The following is a 24,233-nucleotide window of genomic DNA, read 5'->3' as shown; positions in this document are numbered from 1 at the left end:
AAACTAGAACACTCAACAGTTTAAACAAGATCAAACAATTTGCCTTGCTAGTTTTAGCTGGTTCACAATGCTCTAGATGGCCTCCCAGCCTGGTCCAGCTGATTTATCTGGGTGGCCAGCTGGTTTCCAAGCCTGATAAGCTAATTTTTTTCAGCAGGGGTGTTGCTAAGATAATGGTGTGATACTCTAATAAGCACAACAAATACATAACCAGGGTTGGGAGGGTTACTTTTGAAATGTATTCCACTACAGATTACAGAATACATACTCAAGGTCAGTAACGTATTCTAAATACTTTGGATTACTTTTTCAGCAGTGGTAGATTTTCTCACTTGTTTTGACTATAAAAACTCTGCCAGTACAGTAAGACAAAATACAAATGTTAAAAATACATTCTCTGAAAAACCTAAATATCTTATGCAGTGTTGTTTCTAAAACAAGATAAATCAAATTGATCTTGTTTTAAGGATTTTTTGATATTTTTACAGGAAAACAATAAAAAAAATATTGTCAAGAATATGATTTTTGCCCTAATATAAAAGGTCTTACTGGAAAAAAGAAATTATGATCTAACGTGAATTTTCTTGATAAAAAAATATGATCGTGCCTGGTAACATGTGCATGTAAAATGGCTAGAAAAAGCATTTTAGCTTAGCGTAAAGCTGACAAATTACACAAGGATTATTTCTATTTCTTCTGCTCCAAACTTACTTTTTAAACATACTTCTCTGTCTGCTCGTATGAATGTAACACATCATAAGAAAGTGTTTCACTGCTGTTCAAATGCACTTTGGATCACATCATTTATATGTATAAATGTTTTCCATCTGAAAGGACTAAATATTAAATGAAACAATTGATAATAAAATGCAAAGTAATCCCTTAAGTAATCAAAATACTTTTTGAATGTAACTGTATTCGAAGTACCAATGATTTAAATTGTAACTGTAGTTGAATAGTTACATATATTTTGTATTTTAAATACGTAATCCCGTTACATGTATTCCGTTACTCCCCAACCCTGTACATAACACATACACACATACACACTATTGGGTGAAATAGTAATTTTTTAACAAATTCAACTTTTAAATTTAGCCAAACAGCTGAAATTTGCTCAACAGCTTAAACCAACTCAAACCAGCAGGTTTGCTGGTCTTAGCTGGTTTGTGATTATCTAACTGGTCTCCCAGTGTGGCCTTGGTGGTTTAGCTGTCTGGCCATCTCATCTCCAAGAGTGGCCAGCTGCCAAGTGCCCGAAACCTTTCTAAAACCATAAAACAGATCAGCCTGACCAGGCTGATTTAATTTTTTTCTTCTTCTCTGTAGTGGTGTTGCTAAGCAAACAGTATGATACCCCAATTATCACAAAAAATACATAGCACATAAATATATAAAAATAAAATTTTAATTAATTCAAATTGAAATCATTTAAAAATATTAAGCAACACTTTTCAGTATTGAATGAAATACACTCACCAACCACTTTATTAGGTACACTTGTACACCAACTTATTCACCATCAGAATGGGGAAATTCCGTTCTACGGACGGAAACTCCTTGTTGATGAGAGAGGTCAATGGAGAATGGCCAGACTGGTTCGAGCTGACAGAAAGGCTATGGTAACACAGATTACCACTCTGTACAATTGTAGTGAGCACAATAGCATACTCTGTACAATTGTAGTGAGCACAATAGCATCTTAGAATGCACAACACGTCGAACCTTGAGGTGGTTGGGCTACAACAGCAGAAGACTACGTCGGGTTCCACTTCTGTCAACCAAGGACAAAAAGCTGAGGCTGCAGTGGGCTATTCTGCTCACTACAATTGTACAGAGGGGTTATATGAATTACCATAGCCTTTCTGTCAGCTCGAATCAGACTGTCCATTCTCCGCTGACCTCTCTCATCAACAAGGCGTTTCCGTCTGCAGAACTGTCGCTCTCTGGATGTTTTTTTTACCATACTAAGTAAACTCCAGAGACCGATGTGCGTGAAAATCCCAGGAGATCGGCAGTTACAGAAATTCCCCATTCTGATGGTTGATGTGAACATTAACTGAAGCCCCCATATCTGCATGATTTTATGCATTGCACTGCTGACACTCAATTGGCTGATTAGATAATTGCATGAATAAGTAGGTGTACCTAATAAAATGGTGAGTGTATATTAATAATCAACTCTTTCAACTCAAGATTGCAGTCTCTGAGAAGGATACATGTGATGCTGCCTAAGAATTTGGACTGAATGAGTTATCTTATAAGGCAACATAATTTTACCTACTGTTTGAAACAACCTTGCTTCAGGAGCATGCCTATAATAAAACGCTGTATAGGTAGGCAGCTCACTAGATTTTGGAACAGAGCTAAAATCACACACTCTTCAATATTGTTGTCTTTCTATAGTGTTATTATTACGGCATATGAATGAGACTCTTGCGAAAGCCTGTAAATCTACATGATAGCAGTGATAATAGTGAATAGAGAGAGAGGGAGAGGGAGAGCTAGAAGAGAGGAGAGATGGAGAGAAGTGAGGCAAGCTCTTGCACGTCAGAGAGAATAAGCAGAAACCTACCATGTTATTACGTTAGAGATGCTCATCAATTCAAATGTATTACTGTTTCCGTCCTCTGCCATGCAGAAAACTAACTTTTTCCCTCTTTTCATTGAACAGAATTAAAAAAAAAAGAAAAGTAATTTACAGTCTAACACGGGAATCGATTTCCATCATGGTGGTAGGATAGGAGAGAGGCAGAGGAAATGGGATTTATGCTGTGAAGTCCATTTAAAAATCATAATGATAACCTTGCATATCTCCAGATTTGCAGTGACACTTTTATAAACATGCAGCGCTTCGGGAATGATTTATAGAGGGATAGTTGGTTGAGTTTTTGCATGTTTCACTGATTACACTGACATCAGGATGCCTGTGCAGCACCTGTGATGTGGAATTGCTTAAATCTGTTAAATTAATTGTGTTTGTGGGTGGCAATATTCTTGAGCTCTCAGTGTAATCAAGAATATATATTAGTGTAAGGCAACTCCTTATGAATTAAATTTGTGTGTGTGTCCACACAGATCTTCAAGCTCCACAAGGTTACAGGGGATGTATTTTTAGATCTAGAGGAAATATTGTGTAGTCAGCAGTATCGATCTGGAGAAACAGATAATTTGAGGTATCATTGAAATCTGTAGCAAAAACACTGCCCAATGAGTTATAAACCAAATTTTAATACATAGGGTTAGGATTGTTAGTTCAGATCCCAAAACTTAAGTATGAGCCAGTGGGAAGAGACTGGGAAGAGAAATCAGCCCTGGATTTTACATAGAAACTGGTCCAAAAATTGTTGGGGTGGTGGGGGGTGTCGCTGTCCTTTTATGCATATCGCGACCCCTTACGGCATATCGCGGCGCCGTTTTGCCGCCCTCTTCAGCCTGTCGCGCCCTGTTCGGCATTACGCGGCAGCCTGTTTCAGCTTATCGTGGCCCGTTCAGCCCCGTTTCACTACTGGTATGAGCAGTAGTAATAGTGATTGCCTTAGAGAGCACCACTAGATAATAATTAAATAGTTAATAGTTAGCATAGTTTACCCAAAATGAAAAATACAATGAAAGAATTGTGACTGAGACTAACATTTAGCCTTACATTTCCTTTGTGTTCCACAAAAGAAATAAAGTCATATGTGTTTGGAAGAACATGAGGATGAGTAAATTATGACAGAATTTTCATTTATGGGTGGCAACAAAGGGAAAGAGGTCGAAACATTTCAACAACCGGTAACCTATACACAAAGTAAATGCAAACAAACACGTTTAACATAAGAAGATATAGATTTTAATATCTTTATAAATGTTTTACGAGAACGACTCGTTAAACCATCAAGACACTAGGATGGAGAGACACAGAAGAGAGAGAAGAGAATAGGGAGAAGTAGAGGAGACTGGATTGTGCAGTTTAGTCATAAACCAAATTAATGTATAACAAAAATTCCCCCCAGAAAGTTTGACCAAATAATAACAATAATACAAAATAATAATATTAAGTTCTGAAGATAAGTTCTTCAGAGCTTTAGGAACCCTGTTGTAATCAAAAGTGTCATTAAAGATGTCAGTGTCATAGTACTGATTAATATTTCCATTGCAGATTGTGATGATACAGTTCTCCTTATTTTTTTTTACAAAGTGTGTCTTTGAACAGGAAGCACAGTTCTCCTGCACTCCAAAGCGTCTGGGATACGTCCACCCATCTGCAGTGTCCCCAATCTTCACGTGATTGTCCCTCTTATTTCCATTTGTAGTCACTGCAGACACTATAGAGGCAATCAAGCAGGCCTATGGCTCCAAAAGGTAAATTTTTTTGGCCATGCTAAATTTGAAGTGTATTTATATTATTACAAGTCTTTTAAAGATACTTTTAGTCTTAAGTGTATTTTTTTTTTTCATTCTTTTCTTCTCCTCTGTCTTGTTAAAACTCTTTGAAAGAGAGATGTCTGTGTTTCCAATGGCGGGCTTAGGCTGAAGGCGCTTTTCAAAATAGAGTTCACTTCAATTAAACCTGCGTCCCCTCCAGAGTCCATGACCCCCATCAAGCAGTCCATTTCTTAGTCCTCTGAGTCACAGCCAAACAAAACAAACACAGAGGACAAGAAACAAACACTACTAAAAAAAATTCATAGCTTTTTATACTGGACACCCACCCACACGCACACACATACTGTTTTTGTTTTTTTGTTTTTTCGGAAGCAGATAAGGTAAAATGGGTCTCATTTGCTTCAATAAACAATATAGCAGCTAGTTTGGCCAATGGCTTTTCATGTGCTGTTAGAAAACAATGCAATCCAAAATAAGGATGATTCACCTGAAGTTACTTTTAAGGGCAAAAGCAAAGAAAATATGTAGAAAAATATGTGGATGAAGTTATTTAAATGACAAAAGGTCAAAATAAGGTGGTTTCTGGGCCTTTTCGACTGAGGTAATGATAATGCATGTGCTTTTGTTCTGGCTCATCAGTTTAGGAGCACTGTTTACAACACTTTGTTTGTTGCATCATATACTATTCCCAGCGTAATGAAAGCAAATCTGCCCAAATGATGATTGACACTCCTGATCTGATACATTTTTTGGAATATATTTGGCAACAATGTGATGTATTAAACAGAGGACAATGTAACTCTTAGGATTAGGAGCATCCTCAATGTTTGATAGTCTCCCATATGTTTGTTCTGTATTTCAAAATGTTAGTGGAGGAGTGGGTGATTATGTATGTGTGCTTTCTAAATGTAATCTCCGTCATCTCATATTCATGTTTCATCAGCTTGTGTCTCCTATTACACATTCTTTTGCACATTTATTTGGTTATCTGTGCTTTCTTTTTTTTCCAATAGGTTTCTATTTAGAGACGGAGACCAGACCAACAGGAAATGAAAAAAATAAAGTAGAACAACAACAGTGGCAGTGCAAGCATGTTCAGTTTGCTTTGCAATTCTTCTCGTACTCCGACCCAGATTTTGAGTTTATAACATCCGCCAAACAGTATTCTATTTCAGTCTAAATGGCAAAGCTCCTTAATGTATTACACATGATCACTCACACATACACAAACAAACATACACATACACACATTAGTAGGCCTGGTAATGCTGGAGCTAGAGCTGATCAGAGGACTGCTGTGTATTGGCGATGCAATGATGGCCCAGCATCGAGTTCAGCGCAGAATGAGCTCAGTGCTTAGAAGTGCAACCAGTCCCAGAATACTACAGAGAAACAGAGCCATATGATGGGAGTTTCCCAAGTTGGTCGCCTGCTGGACCCCACTAGGGGGACGAACAGTGGTCCGTGGGGTACATTTGGGCTTTCTTCGGGTGTTCGAACCATCAGAAGATGTTTCGTCGTATTTCCCGGTAAAATCGGGGGAGGAATACTCCTTATCAGCCATCTCCTTTAAGATGTTGACCTCATTGGGTCCTTTTTCCTTGCTGTCTCTGACCCGTTGGCGTGTGCAGTTCCGAGAGTGGCCAGGTCTCTGAGCAGGCACTGAGTCCGGAGAGCTTCCTGGTCCTGCTTTTACACCATTTATAGCAGGAGGTGGCTGAGGGACAGCAGAAGGTGGGGAGGGGTATAGTTCATTCTGATGGGGGTGATGGGGGGGTGTTTGTGGAGGCTCAGCAGGATGAGGCTCCTGCTTCAATGAGACTTTGTCTGTTCCTGCCCAAGTCGTGGTCTTACTCTGGTGCAAGGACTCAGATCCAGAACAGTTGGGGAAGTCATCTTTCCTTAGTTGCTTTAGGTCCTTGCCCGCCAGATCTCCTGGTGTCACACAGCCCACTGATGACGTGGAGCCCCTAAATTTTTTGAGCCAGTCCCACAGTGACAAAGCCTTGCAGTCGCACTCCCAAGGGTTGTCATTGAGGCGGAGGTACTCCAGGGCAGGCAGCTGGGCTAGGCACTCTCCAGCAAGTTCCGGCAGCGAGTTGTTGAACAAATAGAGTGTGGTGAGCCGCCGCAGGTCGTGAAATGCCAGACGGTCCACCCACTGCAGTTGGTTGTGGTGCAGGAGCAGCCGGTCCAAAGCCCCCAGTCCTCGAAATGTGTTCTGGTGCAGACTCCACAGGCGGTTCCCATGGAGAAACAGGTGGCTCAGGTTGTGCAAGTCCACAAAAAGGTCATCCTGCAGATACTCCAAGTGATTGTCCTTCAGACACAGAAACAAAACAGTGGTTATATTTTTACACTGTACATATTTCCCAATGCCATTTCATCTTGTTACATAAGCAGTGAAATACGTGACTGGCTCACCTGCAGGTAGAGATACTGGAGGTTGCGGAGACCCTGGAAGATGTAATTGGGCAGCACGCTGAGGCCACAGCGATATAGATGGAGGGCATGGAGCCGGCCTAGCCCGTGGAAGGTTTCTGCAGATAGTGACTGCAGGTGCCGATTGTCTCCCAGGTCCAGCTCCTCCAGCAGGTTGAAGCCTTGAAAGGTGGATGGTTCGATGTATGTGATATTGTTGGAGTAGATCCACAGCGTGACTGTGGTAGGGCTAAAGTGGCCCCGCAGCAATCGATGGATCTTGTTGTTTTGGAGGAAGATACGCTCACTGTGCAGAGGAATGCCTTCAGGGACGGACAGGAAGTTGTGGGCTTGGCAGCTGACAGTGCTGGGGGCCATGTAGCAAATGCAGTGACGTGGGCAGGACCAGGAGAGCTCCAGCCCACAGAGTATCAACAGGAACTCTAGCCCACAGCCTAAGGAGAGATAGAGAGAAAGTGTTTATTGTTTTCACTTTGTGTGCTTGTGAGCGAAAGGATCCGCTAGTTAAAAAAAAAGTAAATTGCTTTAGAAATAAATAAAAAAGAAGATATACATAGGCTTGGAAAAAGGGGTATTGAATTACAAAAACAATACAGGGCAAGTATGAACATGAAGAAGAATATGACAGCAAAACAGATCCTAGTCGACCAACTAGTTGCCAAAACAAGCCACACAAACTTCTATGAGACAAGGCCTAAGCTTAGCATGTAAACCTACTCTTAGTTACTTACTCCTGGTAATTGGCACTTAGAATGCACTTTTTACTGTCAAGTGCCTGCTCAAAATGTGAATTTCTATTTTTATAAATGTTATACATTGTAAGTTTGGCACTTTAAAGCAACTGACAGTATCTGTGTAGTAGCATATACACATTTACATGTTTGTGCTGAGCCATCGCTAATTGTTCAGAGGATACATTATATATCAATATCAAACATCAAGATAGACACAAGCTCAGTGTCATTAGTATGTTCAAGCAAAGCTATCAATCAGTGATAACTTTCACGTCTCAACTGGAAGGTAATCAATGTTACATATATTGGCCAAAAATGTAACATGGAAATAAAATACCATTTGAATTACCACTTGAATACCATCTCATCACCTCTTGCTCATGAAATTGTGTTTTCTTTTTTTTTTTTTTTTTTTTACCCAATTTGGAATGCCCAATTCCCAATGCACTTTTAAGTCCTCATGGTCTCGTAGTGATTCGCCTCAATCCGGGTGGCGGAGGACGAATCCCAGCTGCCTCCGCGTCTGAGACTGCCAACCCACGCATCTTATCATGTAGCTTGTTGAGGCTTCACGCCATCCACCGTGGCATCCACACTCAACTCATCACGCGCCCCACCGAGAATGAACCACATTATAGCGACCACGAGGAGGTTACCCCATGTGACTCTACCTTCCCTAACAACCGGGCCAATTTGGTTGCTTAGGAGACCTGGCTGGAGTCACTCAGCATGCCCTGGGATTCGAACTAGCAAACTCCAGGGGTGGTAGCCAGCGTCTTTTACCACTGAGCTACCCAAGCCCCCTGAAATTGTGTTTTCTTTAGCTCAGTGCTTCATGGGAGTGATCACAACGCCTTATGAATGAAATAAGGTCACCCCACTGAAAGTAATCCCATTTTGGAAGGGAAATATACAATGGCAAAGAATATAGAATCGTTTCGGAGGTTATGAGCTCTTCAGCAGTATTTATTCTGTCCATGTGGGTGTAAGCAGAGCTCACCATCCTTCTGCTGAAACTGATTCCAGCGCCTTCAAACAGCCTCTTGAGTGCTTAGTTAAACCTGTGTTAAGCCTCTGAGAGGCATACAATAACACTGCTTCTTCCTGCCATGTTTCCTTGGAGCTATTTTGTTTAACTTATCCACCAGTTCATCTACACACAGAATGGAAAGGAAGGAGAACATTTTCCACTTTTATAAGAGGCTCATTTGCTCATGAGTGGCAGCTTTTCTCCTGCCCTCCCTTTCAAAAATGCATTATTTAAAGCATTGTTCTTGTCATTCACTCAAAATTGATTCGCTCCCACTGCCTCTTAACATCACCATAATCCTCCAGGTTTCTGACTTCAAAATACAGAGGCTGGAATTACACATTTACAGGCAATAAGCGGATATTTATTAAAATGGCTTTTGACTCCAAATGTGTCTAAACTGTGGCATTCACATGCAGAATCTGCTGACCTTTAACGATGACTCCCTGGGTGTTTGATGACAGCAATGGGGCAGCCTGCCTCACCTGCCTGTGAGCCTCGCTCCCAGATTGGCCGTGTAATCCCATTTGTCCTAAAAGCGTGCCAAAATGAAATATGTCCTCACCAGCCAACTAAATAAGGCCTTCTGTGTATGTGTGGGATTAGCAGAAAAATTGTTGTTGTTCTCGTAATATCGGTCAGCTGCCTTCAACAGTGACCTGGAGCAGAATCAAAATATTACTACTGCACATATGCTAATTTGTTTCCTAACAAAATAACTTTGTAGGATATGAGCTTGGAAATAGACCTTATTCACAGCAGCGCCATATTTAATTTTTGACATGAATGAAAATGAGACTGTGAGGGATAGACTTAGTCTTTTCAATGTCTTGCACTGTATGAAGATCCTGACCTATGTAGATCGTATCAAATTTTCCACAACTCATGTTTTCTTGTAAAACTTAAATTTCTTAAAAAGATGTTTTTTTTTTTTTTTTTTGCAATGTTTAGTCAGTGGAACGATTTAAAGCGCTTAAAAAAAAAAAAAAAAAAAAAAAAACAGAACTCATTGAAGAGACTGTAAGTCTATCCCTAACCTTGTTGTCATTTCTGTCAAAAATGAAAAAGATTACACTACTACTTACTCCATAAGGTCCATGGAGAGATGGATTTTAGCATAGACAGTCCAAGAAAGCCTTGCCAATTTTTGAGATTTTTTTTTTGTTGTTGTAACAATCACTATGTATTAATAAATCATATGATGAAATTTATGCCATTTTGACAATGGCATGTCAGCATAATTTGCACTATGTTTTTCTGTTTATTTAAAGCTGAAGTACAACATTTCTGCACCACTAGAGCCACCAAACGGAATTGCAGTAATAAACATTGTTTTCAAAACAGCTTTCTGAATAAGCCCCTTTTCTGCCGTTGATCGAACAAACAGATAGTTCTGCCCCCAACTCAAATCATTGGCTGAGTTAATGTTATTGTCTCTCAAGACGGGTCTCTCATAGCGCCACAGAGACACAGTTTTTACAGTTTTCAGAAAAATGAACCTATGAATGGCTTACTTATGGCTGTTTCTGCATATTAAGCCTGGATAGGAGAAAGTATTTTAACCCTGAAAAAGTTACATACTTTATGTTTTTTACATTTTAATTTACATTTTCAACAGAGTGATCACAGTACCTATATTTCTAGCTGTATATTATTGTAAACAATGTAAATAATAAAATGTCCCTTTTTTTTTTTTACTTTTTTTTTTTTTTACTTTAATCTTCATTTTACATTCTTTTTTAAAAGATGCACAGTTTGGAAGCTTACTCACTCAAAATATAGATTTTTGCTACTTGTTGAATTCAATTTATTAAAATTAGCTAATGTAATGCAATTCTTGAACAATTTTGTCACAATTTAATTGCTTGCAATCAGTTTAACATTTGGATGTTTACTTAATCCATTTGTGCTGCATCAACATAAATAATTTCCATTGAACATAACCAGATATGCATGTGATGTCCAGTTCCCTGCATGCACCAAAGTACAAACTGCAAAATATATTTTAATATTCAGTGTAAAATATTTTAATATTTACTGTTTATTGCGTTATTTGTATTGGTGGAGTTTTGTTCGTTGCCCCTTTAGCTATGTGACATGTGGTCTCTTTTTTTCTGAGAGTACAAGCTCGAAACTTGCTACATTTTCAATATCAAATGTTTGGCCAAAAGCAGAAAACTGAAGAAACTGTCACCTCAACATAATTACAATGATGACTTTGATAGATTTCTATTTAGTAGATTTGACTAAATGAATTTAAGTTTGTACAAGACTAGATCAAATCCATTCATAAATGTTTTTTTGTATTTATTATTATTTGGAAAAATGTAATTTAATAACATGGAAAATTTTCTTCAATTTCATTAAGTTGATTGAACTTTTTTATTTTTTTAGTTTAAAAAGCACATTTAACTCAACTCTTTTAGGATGTGAAATTTACAATAAAAACTTCAAACATTTCAACTTTTGTGGAAATGTGAGATGCTACATGCAAACAGACCAGTGAGGATGGGGAAGAACTGGGGCCTTTTCAGTGAGATGTGTGTGTTCAGTGTGTGTTCAGATAGACTCAGCATGCAGCTCTGGGTTTGAAAATGATCCAGCGAAGAGGAATACCCTTCTGAAAAGACCACCATATGTTGCGTTTTAGATGCTGGTTTGCAGGTGTCTTCATTAGGCTTCTTAACTAGCTCCAAATTACCACTAACCAGCATGAACCAGCATTGAATTTCATGCTGTTCTAACATGGTCCTTTCAGCAGAGAAGGTAACTCCCAAAAGAGAGAATGTAATAAATTCCTCAATGCTGAAAAGATCTAAAATAATGAGATCTGAAGTAATCCAATATTACGCTAGCTCAAACCCACTCAGTAAAGGATATTTTTTCATTCCTTTCCAGTATATTGTTGTTAGTGTGACACCTGTCCTTTAAAGTGAATGAGAGAGGGAGTGAGTGTGCGCTGGACTGCTGACATAAAGTTAAGCTTCTGGGGATTTCAGCCAAATAAATCTGAAAAGACATGGCAAACAACTCAGCTTTGGCTGGAGCAGCAGCTGAGCCTTCTCCCTTTCTTTCTCTCACTTGCTGGCTGTTTATGTCTGTTTGCAAACCCCACTGCATTAAACTTTGCATATCACATATAATGAAATTCTTCCTCAGCACTTTACATAATAGACTTATTCCATTGGCGTAGAGCTGGCTCTTGTGGAGGCGAATCTCTAAATCACTCTGTACTTCCCTCTGTTTGTCTCAGCTTTTGTCACACTGCAGGTGTAATTATTTTCCTCAAACTCCTGGTGCTTGTTCAATTTCCTTTCTATTGCTACATATAAGACTTCAGCAGAACTGAGTACCACATTTATAGATGGAATCTGATAACAAAGCATGGAGATAAGCAGTTTCTATCAACCTCTAAAAGAGAGATGTTATCTGTGACCTACACGCTAATCATGGATGTCACACACCAATCTAACTGAAACATGTACAGTGTTAGTACATGGCACTCTGGAATACTTGATTCTAGTTGGTCAATTGCGTCGTTCTGTGGTCTACTAGTTTTGTATTATAAATTGATACTGTATAATGTACAACTGTCCCAGGCAACATATTTCTTACATACCTGTGCAAACTTCATGTTTTCTGACTTTATCGCACCAATGCATTCAGAACGGCATTTATGTGTGGATTGCAAATCAATCCAGAATTCAAGACTTACCAAACATAAATCAGCTGTAGGCTTATTCAGATTAAAATATTTAAAAAGAAGAAAAATGAAAGGGAACAATAAATTATGTACAATTTACTGCCTTTGCCTGATTAATATGTTATACTTGCTGTTAAATGCAAACTGTTTCCAAAGAACTTTCTACCGCTCTTTACTCCACCAGTAATTTGTCAAAGTACCTACACAAAAAACTCATTGCTAAGGAGGATTCCCACGCCCAATAAGTGAGCGGTCAAACCTCACCTAAACGAGCCAGACTTGTTCAGGATCGGGAGGGAAGGTAACTCCAGAGCAGATGAAGAGAGTTTTAGCAGCATATGTTTGACTGTGGAGTCACAGTAATTTAGAGGCATTTGCAAGGTATTTGGATAAATGTTATGCTGACATGGAGTTTGAACTTAAAAAGACATTTAAGTATTTAAAGTAAGTCTCCACAACTGCAGACATATGGATTAGTCATAATAAAATCTTCCTTGGGATGACATCCCGTTGGGTTAACCCTATGATTTTTACCCTGAAAAAGTTGCCATATCCTGTAAAAGAATTAAGGGAAGACTTACGTGATTGCGAACAAAAAAGAGCAGGTTCATTCAGTATTTGGACAGTCAGGTAAAGTCACAGCGACAGTCACAAATTTCAGTGTATCAAATTTCCTAAAAATACAGAATCAGATTCTGATGATGAACCTGATCACATAATGTAGATAAATGGCTAATAACCAAAATTGAAATATAAATATACTAAAATGTATATGAATACAAACACAGGTAAACAAGCATATACATACAGTACATGCCACACACAGCAAAGAAGATTGTAGATAGCGGACACATACGTACACACATCTGAAGATACAACAGTTTTTTTAGGCATGTTTGAGCTCAGAAAGTTAAATTGCATTTTTAGAAATGCATTTGATCTTTCTTTAGGGAAGTTGCTGACTTTGTCATGTTGCTGTAATTTTGTTATTGTTTTCAGTCGATATTAAAGTACTTAATGAACTATGAGTGTCACATTTGTATTTTTCGCAGGTTTGATGCGTTATCAAAAGTAACTTTAATGTAAAGTAATTAATAATCTGATTACTTTCCCCATGAAGTAATCAGTAAAATAGTCCGATTCCAATTTCTTAGAAGTAATAAGTAATCTGTAGTAGATTACTTTTTTTAAGTAACTTGCCCAATGCTGTTCTCCTAGTCTGGTCAAATAGGTTAGGCTGGTCTGTTTTGATGGTTTCAGAAGGGTTTTGGGTACTTGTCAGCTAGTCAGACTGGAATACCAGCTAGACCAGCTAAACCATCTTAGACCAGCTTTTACCAGCAAACTACCTTAGGCTGGTTTAACCTGTTTTTTAATTAATTAATTTTTTCAGCAGGAATAATGTGATAATGACCTACTGCCTATGTTATTATCCCTTACATAAAGGCTTTATTCAGTTACTGCCTTCAATTTTACTGTTTAATTAGCTTAACACATACATATCACACCATTTCTGAGATGCCAGACATGTATTACAGTATCTCCGTGTTATTCTGGTAAGGTTTCTTTTTCTTTCTTCTCCACCTTGCAGTACAGAGCAAGCTCCAGAGAGATCTGCTGTCTCACACGTGTCACCTCCCTGATCCTCCATGAGCCCCCTTTGGATCCCTTACACACAGCAATTTACACCTTCCACATCCAGAGACAAGTCGACAGCGAGAATAGGATATTTTTAGTGCTGTGGAGACTGGCAAAGGGCAATAGCGGGATGATAGGTAATAACAAGAAATTAACTGGAAATAGAGGCTATGGATGAGAATTGTCATATATTTTTCTCACAATGAGCCCGTCACTGAATTGAATTACTGAGATGGTTGAGACTCTTTAGCGCTTCTCTGTAAATAACGCCAATCCCATCTTGCAAAAGATATAAAGGGATTATGGAAGTCATGCTGTTGTGTGTGGCATTTGCTTTGTGGTTGCTGGTTTAATTAACTCACTCTCAAAATGAGTTTAACGAACTGTGTGTGAACATAACCATATTTAGCACCCTAAAACAGGATTGACAACCGTATTCTGCTGCCGTGTGAACGTAGTCTAGCCTATGATATTCTAGGTCCTAAATGTGGTTCCGGTCCTTATATCAACTCTTAACTGTTGGGATTAGCAGTATTGCTGGTCATTTTGGATCCTGGTCCCCGGCATGGGATGCTGGTGGGCTCATGTCTCCATCAGGCTTCTTAACTACTATCTTTTCCAGCAAGACTGTCTTGGTCAACCTGCTTCACCAGAAGACTTTGCTGGTTGACTTTGCCAGCATTTTTTGCTTGTGAACAACATGGCTAAACTTATCTACCAACAACTCTAGCACCAAAACGACATTAACCAGTCTGGATCAGAATGGAAATCTGACTGAGATATCAAGTCAATTGTACAAACAGTAAAGGACATGAAGCCTCTCTATAGCGCCTCACTGTCAATAAAACCAATCCCAAGAGATGGAGAGGGATTATGGCTGTTTAACAATGAAGGTCATGTTGTTGTGTGTGGCATTTGAGAGTTTTTTCATGGTGTAGTGTATTGTGAGCTGCTTTAAACTGGTCATTCCATCCCAGAACACTCCCTCAGTTACACCTCTTATTCTCTCTTATTCTTTCTTTTCTCACCCCTTCTATCACTAAGTACTGTCGAAAGCTTGTTTTGCCTAGACTGATAAAAACAAGCTGCTACTGGGCTCAAAATTTGATCCCGTGACCCCACGGTCACCATGCCTTTTCCTGCAATGAAGTCTCTAAGCATGGAAATAAATAATTAAAGGCATACAACAGAATGGCTTCAGTCCCCAGACAGCCAGCGTAATGTAAGTGTGCAGAATATCAATGAAACATAGTTCACACTAAATTTGCCCTCATGAATAACACATGGCTGCTAATAGGAGAGAAATGGTCCGTCTGTTTCCATGCGTGACTCTGCCCACCATTACACTGGATAAACTAAATTTCCTGTCTCTCTCTAAGGACCCCGATAAGCACTTGGCTGTTTGTTGCCTTGCTCGCGCAAGTCCACAAATGACATGCTTTCACATAACAGGTATTCACACCGATGTTTGCACATACACACGGTGTTTGACAATCAAGCTTATGGCAAAGCAATAAAGCTCGTATTGATTAGTCTGAGCCGTGCTTGCATATCCAATGGGAAATCAAGAGAGTTTTTAGTCATTACAAACATTATGTGCAAGTTAAACTATGGTTATGGCTAGACAGATTTTAGAAGAGTTAATCATAGACTTGAAGGTTAGAAATGTATCCCATGCTGCTGCCTTAACAAAAGTGTAATTTTTCTTATCTCATACACAAACACAAGCTTGATGTCCTACTTGTATAATTTAGGCAACTGTATATTTGTCTACGTGGTGGCCCTAAAAAGTATTTGGACACTTAAAATATATGAATGTTGCATTAGATTAGAAAATGTCAAACCAAGTGACATTTATTTTTAAAGAAAGATAGGACATGCACACTTTTCAAGCAAAACATTTCACAACAGAATCTAGCATCATCTGTTTGCAGATGCCACTTAGTATTTTGTTATCTAATGCAATAAAATGAATACATTTAGTGTGGCTTAAGTGTGCAAATTCTTTTTTTGGCCACTATAAGTTCACACTGGACACTGTTCAGTGTCTTACTGTCTTTTTAGGGAAAGAAAAGTAGGCTACCATAATTTCAATGTCGGCAAAAGATAAAATTGTTTGGTTAGTTAAAACCAGTTGCCTAGAAACCAAGGCTAATGTGTACAGCCAGACAGACCATAATCAAATAAATGATTGAGACTTTAGTTGTCACGATTACCCTGGTGACCACTAGGGGTCGCCATGTATGTTTATTGTTTCCCTGCCTGTCTTGTGTGTTGATAATGTGTTTTGTAGGTCTTGTCATTGTCTTTTGTTTCATTGGTTCTTGTGATTAGATTATTAGTCCCAGGTGTTCCTTTTCTGGTTTGCCCCTTGTGTATTTAATCCCTTGGTTTTCCTGTGTTCTTTGTCCGTTGTTTACCATTCATGGATGTAACGGTTTGTTCTGTTCATGTTTTAGTTTCCTGTGTTTATTTTCCTGAGTTTATTAAATAAGCCTGCATTTAGATCCTCTTTCTCTCGACTCCTTCCTGCAAACATTACATCAGAGTGTAAAAACTTAGTGTACACAGAGTAATCAGATTTCATTATGATCTACATTACTTCATGTGCCATTTGTTTGAAGTGGCGATTACTCTTGGTTTAATGCAATGATTAATGGCTATAATTAGAGTAGACATTGACATTATTACAGTATATTTGTGTGATACACAGCCTCGATATGACATGGTGGTTTTGTTTCCCAAAAACAGCCCACCCTGAGCTTGCTAGTTACATTAGCTAGCTTATGCAAGCTAACTAAACTATTTATCTCAATATGAAATGACAAGCTGTTTATTTAATTCTGATCACAGCGGCGTGCTAAGCTAAACTTTTTCATGAGAGTGAGCTGGCTGTTATTTAAAAAAAATAAGATGTTGCAGTGGCAACATTCTAATGTGGTTATGACAACAATAATGAAGACAGAGATGTCTGATAATTAATAATTGGGTAACACTTTACAATAAGGTTCCATTAGCTGACATGAACTAACAATAAACAATAATTTTACAGCATTTATTAATCTTAATTTCAACAAAGTAATATTTTAGAAATTAAAAGGTTTATATGTTAACATTAACTAATGCACTATGAACTACCATGAACAATTATATTTTTTAACATTAACAAAGAATAATTATTGCTGGAAGTCTCGTGGCGCTATGCGAGGTTTGGACGTGTGAATGGCGAGCTCTGAGCTCTTTGCTAGTCTTTATACTTTTTGTGTCATAAACTGGTGAGATTTGATACACCCTGTTCCATAAATGTTCTATGAAGACAATATGTCAAAGAATTCAAAATCTTTGGGCTCTGGAGACATTGAAAGACACTTACATGCTCAAGCTGAAGCCCCTGAGCAGCAGGCCGAAAGCCCGGGACACAATTTGGCCAGTGAGGTGAAAGATTCAGCATCAATTGTTGAACATGATGGCAATGCTGATGAAGGTCGTTGCTGACTTGGAGGATCTTGCTGTAATACATTGATTGATCACTGCCATGGAGACGAGTTGGTTACAAGAGTGGCAGATGTTGAGAAATTGATCGATTATCTGGAGTCATCGGAGAGGGAATTAGCTGCTAATCCGCTAGCGACCAAGGCAGACTTGGAGCGAATCTGGGAAAAGTTGGAAGACCTTGAGAATCATAACTTGCGAAACAACGTCCGAATTGTTGGAATACCTGAGGGCGAACAAGGCCGAGATATGGTGAAATTCCTAGATGAGCTCTTCCTGAGTCTGCTCAACATAACAGGCCATAAGCTGGAAATCGAGCGAGCTCAAAGATTTCCGGCTTGGAGATCTCCGGAGGGAAACAGGCCCTGATCAATTCTGGCCAAATTTCTGAGATCATCCGATAAAGATCTCGTGTTACGTGAGGCGAGGAGTAAAGGAAGGCTTTCTTGGAAGAACCACAGCATTTTGTGGAAGTTCGGGGTTTGATTGTTGCACTAATGTTGGAATGTGGTCTTTATAATTTTATTTTTGACACACAATCTATTTTCTCTAATATGTCAAAATGTCAAATGTTGGTATGAGTGGATTGTCTCTCTCCACGTGGAATGGGAATGGGCTGGGGCACCCCATAAAAAGAAGGAAGGTTATTTCTTTTCTTAAACGTAAGAAATATGATAGTGTTTCTTCGAGAAACGCATCTTTCTGGGGGGCCTGGGTAGCTCAGCGAGTACTGACACCGACTTCCACCCCTGGAGTCACGAGTACGAATCCAGGGTATGCTGAGTGACTCCAGCCAGGTCTCCTAAGCAAACAAATTGGCCCAGTTGCTAGGGAAGGTAGTCACATGGGGTAACCTCCTCATGGTCGCTATAATGTGTGGTTCTCGCTCTTGGTGGGGCACATGGTGAGTTGTGTGTGGATGCCACGGAGAATAGCGAAGCCTCAACATGCGCTACGTCTCCGCGGTAATGCGCTCAACAAGCCACGTGATAAGATGCATGGATTGACTGTCTCAGACGCAGAGTTACTACGCCACCACGAGGACTTAGAGTGCATTGGGAATTGGGGAGAAAAAAAAAAAAAAAGGGAAACGCACCTTTCCCCGCAGGATGCTGAAAAATTTGGGAAGATAGGTGGTGGACATGTTTTCTTTAGTGCTGGCTCAAGAAGAGCAGGGGAGTCATTACATTGATAAGTAAGCATCTACAATTCAAATGTCTCAAACAGATTAAAGACAAATTAGGATGAGTCATTATTGTTTTAGCAGAAATTCAGGGGTTAATTTTTACGCACCTAACGCTGATGATCGAGGCTTTTTTTATAGATCTTGAAGGGATGTTGCAAGCTGCTGGCACCCCTCATAATATAATATTGGGAGGAGACTTTAATCTTTTGATGGACTCAGTCCTTGATCATAGTGAAGCAAAAGTGTGTAAGCCCCCTAAAGCAACAGTGACGCTTCACAGGATGTGTAAAAATCTTGGTTTTACAGATATTTGGAGACTTTTGAACCCATTTGGTAGGGATTATACATTTTTTTTTAATCAGTCCATAAGATTCATTCTAGAATAGATTTTTTATTTTGTTATATCCAAGTCCCTCATTTCATCTGTTGTTGACTGTTCAATTGGAAACATTTTAGTCTCAGATCACGCCCTAGTGAGTTTAGAGGTGTTGCCACATACAGAGAAAAAGAAATCATATAGTTGCCGCTTTAATTAATCCCTTTTGCAAAATGTTGAATTCCAACAAATGCTAAAGGCTGAAATCAATGTCTATATGGAGACCAACTGGTCCTCAGTATCCTCTGTGGGCGTGGCTTGGGAGGCACTTAAGGCAGTTCTTAGGGGTCGGATCATACAGTATGCCTCATTTACCAAAATATCCAATGCCCGAGAACTTGTGGAATTGGAAGGGAATATTAAAAGTGCAGAGGCAGAGCTGAAGCACAGAATGTCATCTGATGGCCTCAGAGAATTGACCCAATTGAAATACAGATATAATACTATTTTGTTGCGGAAAGAGGAGTTTTGATTATTCAGGGTGAGACAGTCATACTTTGAGTCGGGGCACAAAGCAGGGAAGCAGAGAGAGTCTTTTTCTACCATTCCCTCAGTGAAATCTGCTGGTGGTGAAATTTTTACCTCAGCCATTGATATTAATAATGCCTTTAAAGAGTTCTACCTTGATCTCTATAGTTCCAAGTCTTCTTCTACTGATGAAAATATTAGGAAATTTGTAGAACCATTAGAGCTCCCTAAATTGACGAATGAGCAACAAAATTCTCTTGATTCTGAGATAATCTTGGAGGAGCTTGACGAGGTAATTAAGACCTTACCTACAGGCAAGGCTCTGGGGCCAGATGGTTTTGCTGCTGAATTTTTTAGATCTTATGCTACAGAATTGGCTCCACTTTTGTTAGAAGTTTATAAAGATTCATTAAAGAACGGAAAGTTTCCACCAACCATGACACAAGCCCGGATCAGTCTGATTCTTAAAAAGGACAAAGATCCAAGTGAGTGTAAAAGTTACTGTCCAGTTTCCCTGATCCAGCTAGATGTAAACATTTCGGCTAACCGATTAAGTAAAGTTATGACATCTCTTAAACATATAGATCAGGTGGGGTCTGTGGGCTGTAGTTCTTCTGATAACATTAGGCATTTCATCAATATCATATGGTCAGTAGCGAATAATCAGTCGGTCGCTGAGATCTCACTTGACGCTGAAAAGGCATTTGATAAGGTAGAATGGGATTATCTTTTTAAGATTTTGGAAAGGTATGGGTTTGGGTGTACATTCATTGGTTGGATTAAATTACTTTATGGACACCCTGTAGCAGCGGTACAAACAAATGGATTAATTTCCGGAGAAGTTAAGTCACACCCCTTTATTTCACATTTGCACGTGATTTGGACAAGAGTGGCCACAGTATTTAATTCGGACATTTATTTAAATGTTGCCTCAAGCATATGGCTGAACCCCAAATTATGTATCAATAAGTCCCCTTTCTGTTGGTCAGAGTGGATTGTGAGGGGGGGGGGGGGGTTGCTGCACTCGGTGACCTTTGAGAATTTGGGTCATCATTTTGGGATTCCCAGATCTCAGTTTTATATGTATTTACAGCTTCGCCACATGCTCTCTATGGTTTTTGGGAGTAGCACACACCCCCCTAAGGTGGCAGATGCTTTGGGAGAGGTGATTACTGCTTTTGGAAAAGATCATGAGGCATCAGTGTATTACTCCCTGCTAATTCAGAGTCTGGGGGATGTAGCTTTAACTTCTATCAAGAGATTATGGGAGAAAGATTTGAATTTGGTATTGGAGGAAGGAGTGTGGACTACCATTCCACTTCTACCATTAACAGCCGCGATAAGAAGGGAAGATGATTTTTACTATCAATCTCCACTTTCACTTTCATATTTGTCTTCTCTTGTTTTTGGGGATTCACATTCTTTGTGCATTTCACCACCTACTGGGCAGCGAGGAAAATTCATTTTAAAAATGACTTAAATATTGATCTGTTTCTCACCCACACCTATAATTTCACTTCTGAAGACATGGATTAAACCACTGGAGTCGTGATGATTTCCAGGGGTGGTGGTGGGAGGTGTAGTGCATAAGCTTTTGCTTTACACAAATGACATTTTATTATTCCTCCGACCCCATTAGATCTATGCCTTACCTCCATAGGATTATTAATTCCTTTTCTAAATTCTCAGGATACAGAGTCAATTGGTCCAAATCCGAAGCTTTGGCTCTGACAGCGTACCCGCCCAGTAAAGGCTTTCCAGCCGGGCGCCTTCCAGTGGCCCAAACAGGGAATTAAGTATTTGGGCATTTTATTCCCAGCAAATTTGTGTGATTTAGTTAGAGTTAATTTTAACCCTTTAATTAAAAGGTTTTCGAGCGATGTGGACAGGTGGGTTTCATTACATTTAGCAATGATTAGGAAGATTAATGTTATTAAAATGAATTAAAATGAACACTTCCTATAGATGTCCCCCTCTCTTATTTCAAGCAATTTGATAGCATAGCGAAGTCCTTCATTTGGAATGGTAAACGTCCCAGACTACATTTCAACAAATTACACAGGCCGACTGACAAAGGTGGGCTAGGCCTACCCAAGATTTTGTTTTATTATTATGCATTCGGTCTGAGACATTTGGCTCACTTCCACCTGAAAGAGCCCCTCCCTGGTTTTCTATTGAACAGGACGTGCTTGCCCCTATTTCACCATTGCAAAGCCTTTCTATCAAACTAACTGGAGAAGTTAAGTTACACCCTGTTATCTCGCATTTGCACTAGGTATGGACAAAAGTGTCCAGAGTGTTTAATTCAGACATTTATTTAAATGTTGCCTCTAGTATATGGCTGAACCCTAAATTATGTATTAATAAGTCCCCTTTCTGCTGGACAGAGTGTATTGTAAGTGGGGTTTTTACACTCGGTGACCTATATGAGAGTGGAGTGTTGAGATCTTTTGAAAATTTGGTTCAACATTTTGGGATTCCCAGATCTGATTGTTTTTGGGAAACAAAAGCTGTAGATACTCTAGGAGAGGTGATTACTACTTTTGGAATAGGTCATGAGGCATCAGTGTATTACTCCCAGCTAATTTAGAGTCTGGGGGTCAGAGCTTTAACTTCTATCAAGAGATTATGGGAGAAAGATTTAAATTTGGTATTGGAGGAGGGAGTGTGGGCTAGGATTCTAAAAAACGTCAAGTCTGCATCTAGAGATGCAAGGGTACGCCTTATGCAATTCAAGATTTGACATAGATTATATTGGACCCCCTCTAGATTGTTTAGGCTTGGTCTTAAAGACACACCCACCTGCTGGCGATGCCAATCAGAAGATGGAGACACAAACCATGTTTTTTGGGGGTGTTAAGATCCAAGAATTTTCGGAAAGGTTCAGAGTTGTATGTGTGACGTTTTGAGCACTCAAATTTTACTTTGCCCCAGAATCTGTATTTTGGGTGATGGGGTGGTCATAAATTTGGGGGATAAACACATAAAAAATTGGTTTCTGACCAGTATCATGATTGGCAAGCAAATTATTTTAAGGGGATGGAAGTCGGAAGAAGCGCTCCCATTTCCGGAGTGGTGTGCGGAGATGGTGAGGGTGGCAGCTTTCGAGGAAGTGGCAAGTAGAAGGCTGGGGTTATGGGATTGTTTGTTAGGAAATGGGGCTATTATTAGAGTTTTTGCACCGAAAAAAATTATTCCTTGCTTCAGCAAATATTGCTCATTAAAATAAACAGATTTTTACTGAAAACGTAATGCTGTCAACTTTCCTTAATAATATGCTATATGTGTGACACAAGATATTGAGATTATGCTGTACTCATAATAATAAAGAAACTTTGTTAATTAGTTTGAGTGAAGCAACAATAATCTGAAGTTTAGTAAATCCAGCCAAATTTTTTACGATTCCATGGGAAACCATGTGATGCAGAATGTGATTGAATTTTAAGCAAGTTTATTTGGGGCTGGCTGACATTTTGGATGAGAACTCATGGTGGACAACACAAGTTTGTGCTATCAATTTTCTGTGTATTCAAGTTTCTAATTGCTTAAAGAAGTTGTTAATTTACGTTACGTTTAGTTTGCAAATCTACAGTATATTAAATGTTTGTCTGCATGAGGCTAATTAGATGTGTACATCTTCACAGTCGAACAAACACAAAAGGAGCCCACACATTTTTTCACCAGGCAGATACTCCCCATCTTCAACTGCTGCTCAGGGCCTTCACTTACAACTCCTCACTCGCATCACAGAAACTCAGCAAACAACAGGTAATTCCAGTAAGGTAATCGCTTTTCTTCACCAATTTAAAATGTTTAATGCAAACTTCAAATTGTACATCTTGAAACCAGCTAACATTTTCTGAATGTTGGTTTATATTCAGCTTCATCAATTGCATCTACAGTTTTAATGCTAAATGTTATCTCCCCCTGTTAAAGCTGCTTTATGAACCGTCTGAGCGTTCAGGTTATGCTTTTAAATTGCGCCTCAGTTAGTGTTTGAGACGACATGAATAAATACATAGATATAATGTGAAGCATAAATTTCAGTCTCTGTAATGAGTTTCACTATTTCTCTTGTCATTTGGCCTTCTCACCCCTCATGCCTTCTCAAACTTGTATGACTTTGTCTTCTGTGGAACAGAAACCAACATTTCCACTCAAGTCATATGGATTACATTGATGCTGCCTTTATGGATCTTGAAAAGTTTTTAACCTCACTGACTTCCATTGTATGGACAAACACACATCATATATCCATCAAAAATCTTTGTTTGTGTTCCCCTGAAGAAAGTCAAATGAGTTTGACATGGCATAAGACTGCATAAATGATGAGAGAATTATCATTTTTGGTTTGCCTCAAGGAGACACCCTGATATCAACATGTGTATGTTGGTTTGTAAAAAAGAGTCACATTATAAGTATAATACTGTGAAGCAGGGTTTGCAGCGGTTGAAAATTGTCTCGTCATGAATCTTAAATGTAAAATAGCCATACATGTTGCTTATCTTGTCAGTTACAATTATACTATTTATTTATTTATTTATTTTTTTGGTCTAACAGGATAGGGTCATTTAAATTATAGTCCTGGTAGGTCTACAACTATAACTGAAAGAAGAGTCATCTAAGGTTTTCAAGGCAAAAAAACAAAAAACAAAAACAAACCAAAAAAAAAAAAACCAAAAGGTAGGAAACACATTATTCATATTTATATAGTACCATTTTAACATATCCGCTGACAGTCATATAAATGTATGCATTTGGTACAGTGCTTGAATAGCTGTGTGCTTCAAATG

The 24,233-nt window shown here is 39.0% G+C and overlaps 1 protein-coding gene across 3 annotated transcripts in view; it reads right to left on the bottom strand.

Annotated features, from left to right (window-relative positions):
- Positions 1-3,808: 3,808 nt before the first annotated feature.
- Positions 3,809-24,233, bottom strand: part of rtn4rl1b (reticulon 4 receptor-like 1b) — a 274,711-nt gene continuing 254,286 nt past the window's right edge. For all 3 annotated transcript variants that reach the window (XM_051666143.1, XM_051666144.1, XM_051666142.1), the window contains 2 exons: positions 6,796-7,247; positions 3,809-6,691 (listed from right to left, as the gene is read on the bottom strand). In XM_051666143.1, the coding sequence (XP_051522103.1) occupies positions 5,705-6,691; positions 6,796-7,247 (1,439 nt within the window). In that variant the 3' untranslated portion in view covers positions 3,809-5,704. The remainder of the gene's footprint in view (positions 6,692-6,795; positions 7,248-24,233) is intronic.

Source organism: Myxocyprinus asiaticus, chromosome 31 (genome assembly GCF_019703515.2).
Source record: "Myxocyprinus asiaticus isolate MX2 ecotype Aquarium Trade chromosome 31, UBuf_Myxa_2, whole genome shotgun sequence".
In the NCBI taxonomy this organism is placed as follows: Eukaryota; Metazoa; Chordata; class Actinopteri; order Cypriniformes; family Catostomidae; genus Myxocyprinus; species Myxocyprinus asiaticus.
This window is presented reverse-complemented; position numbering and strand designations above follow the sequence as displayed.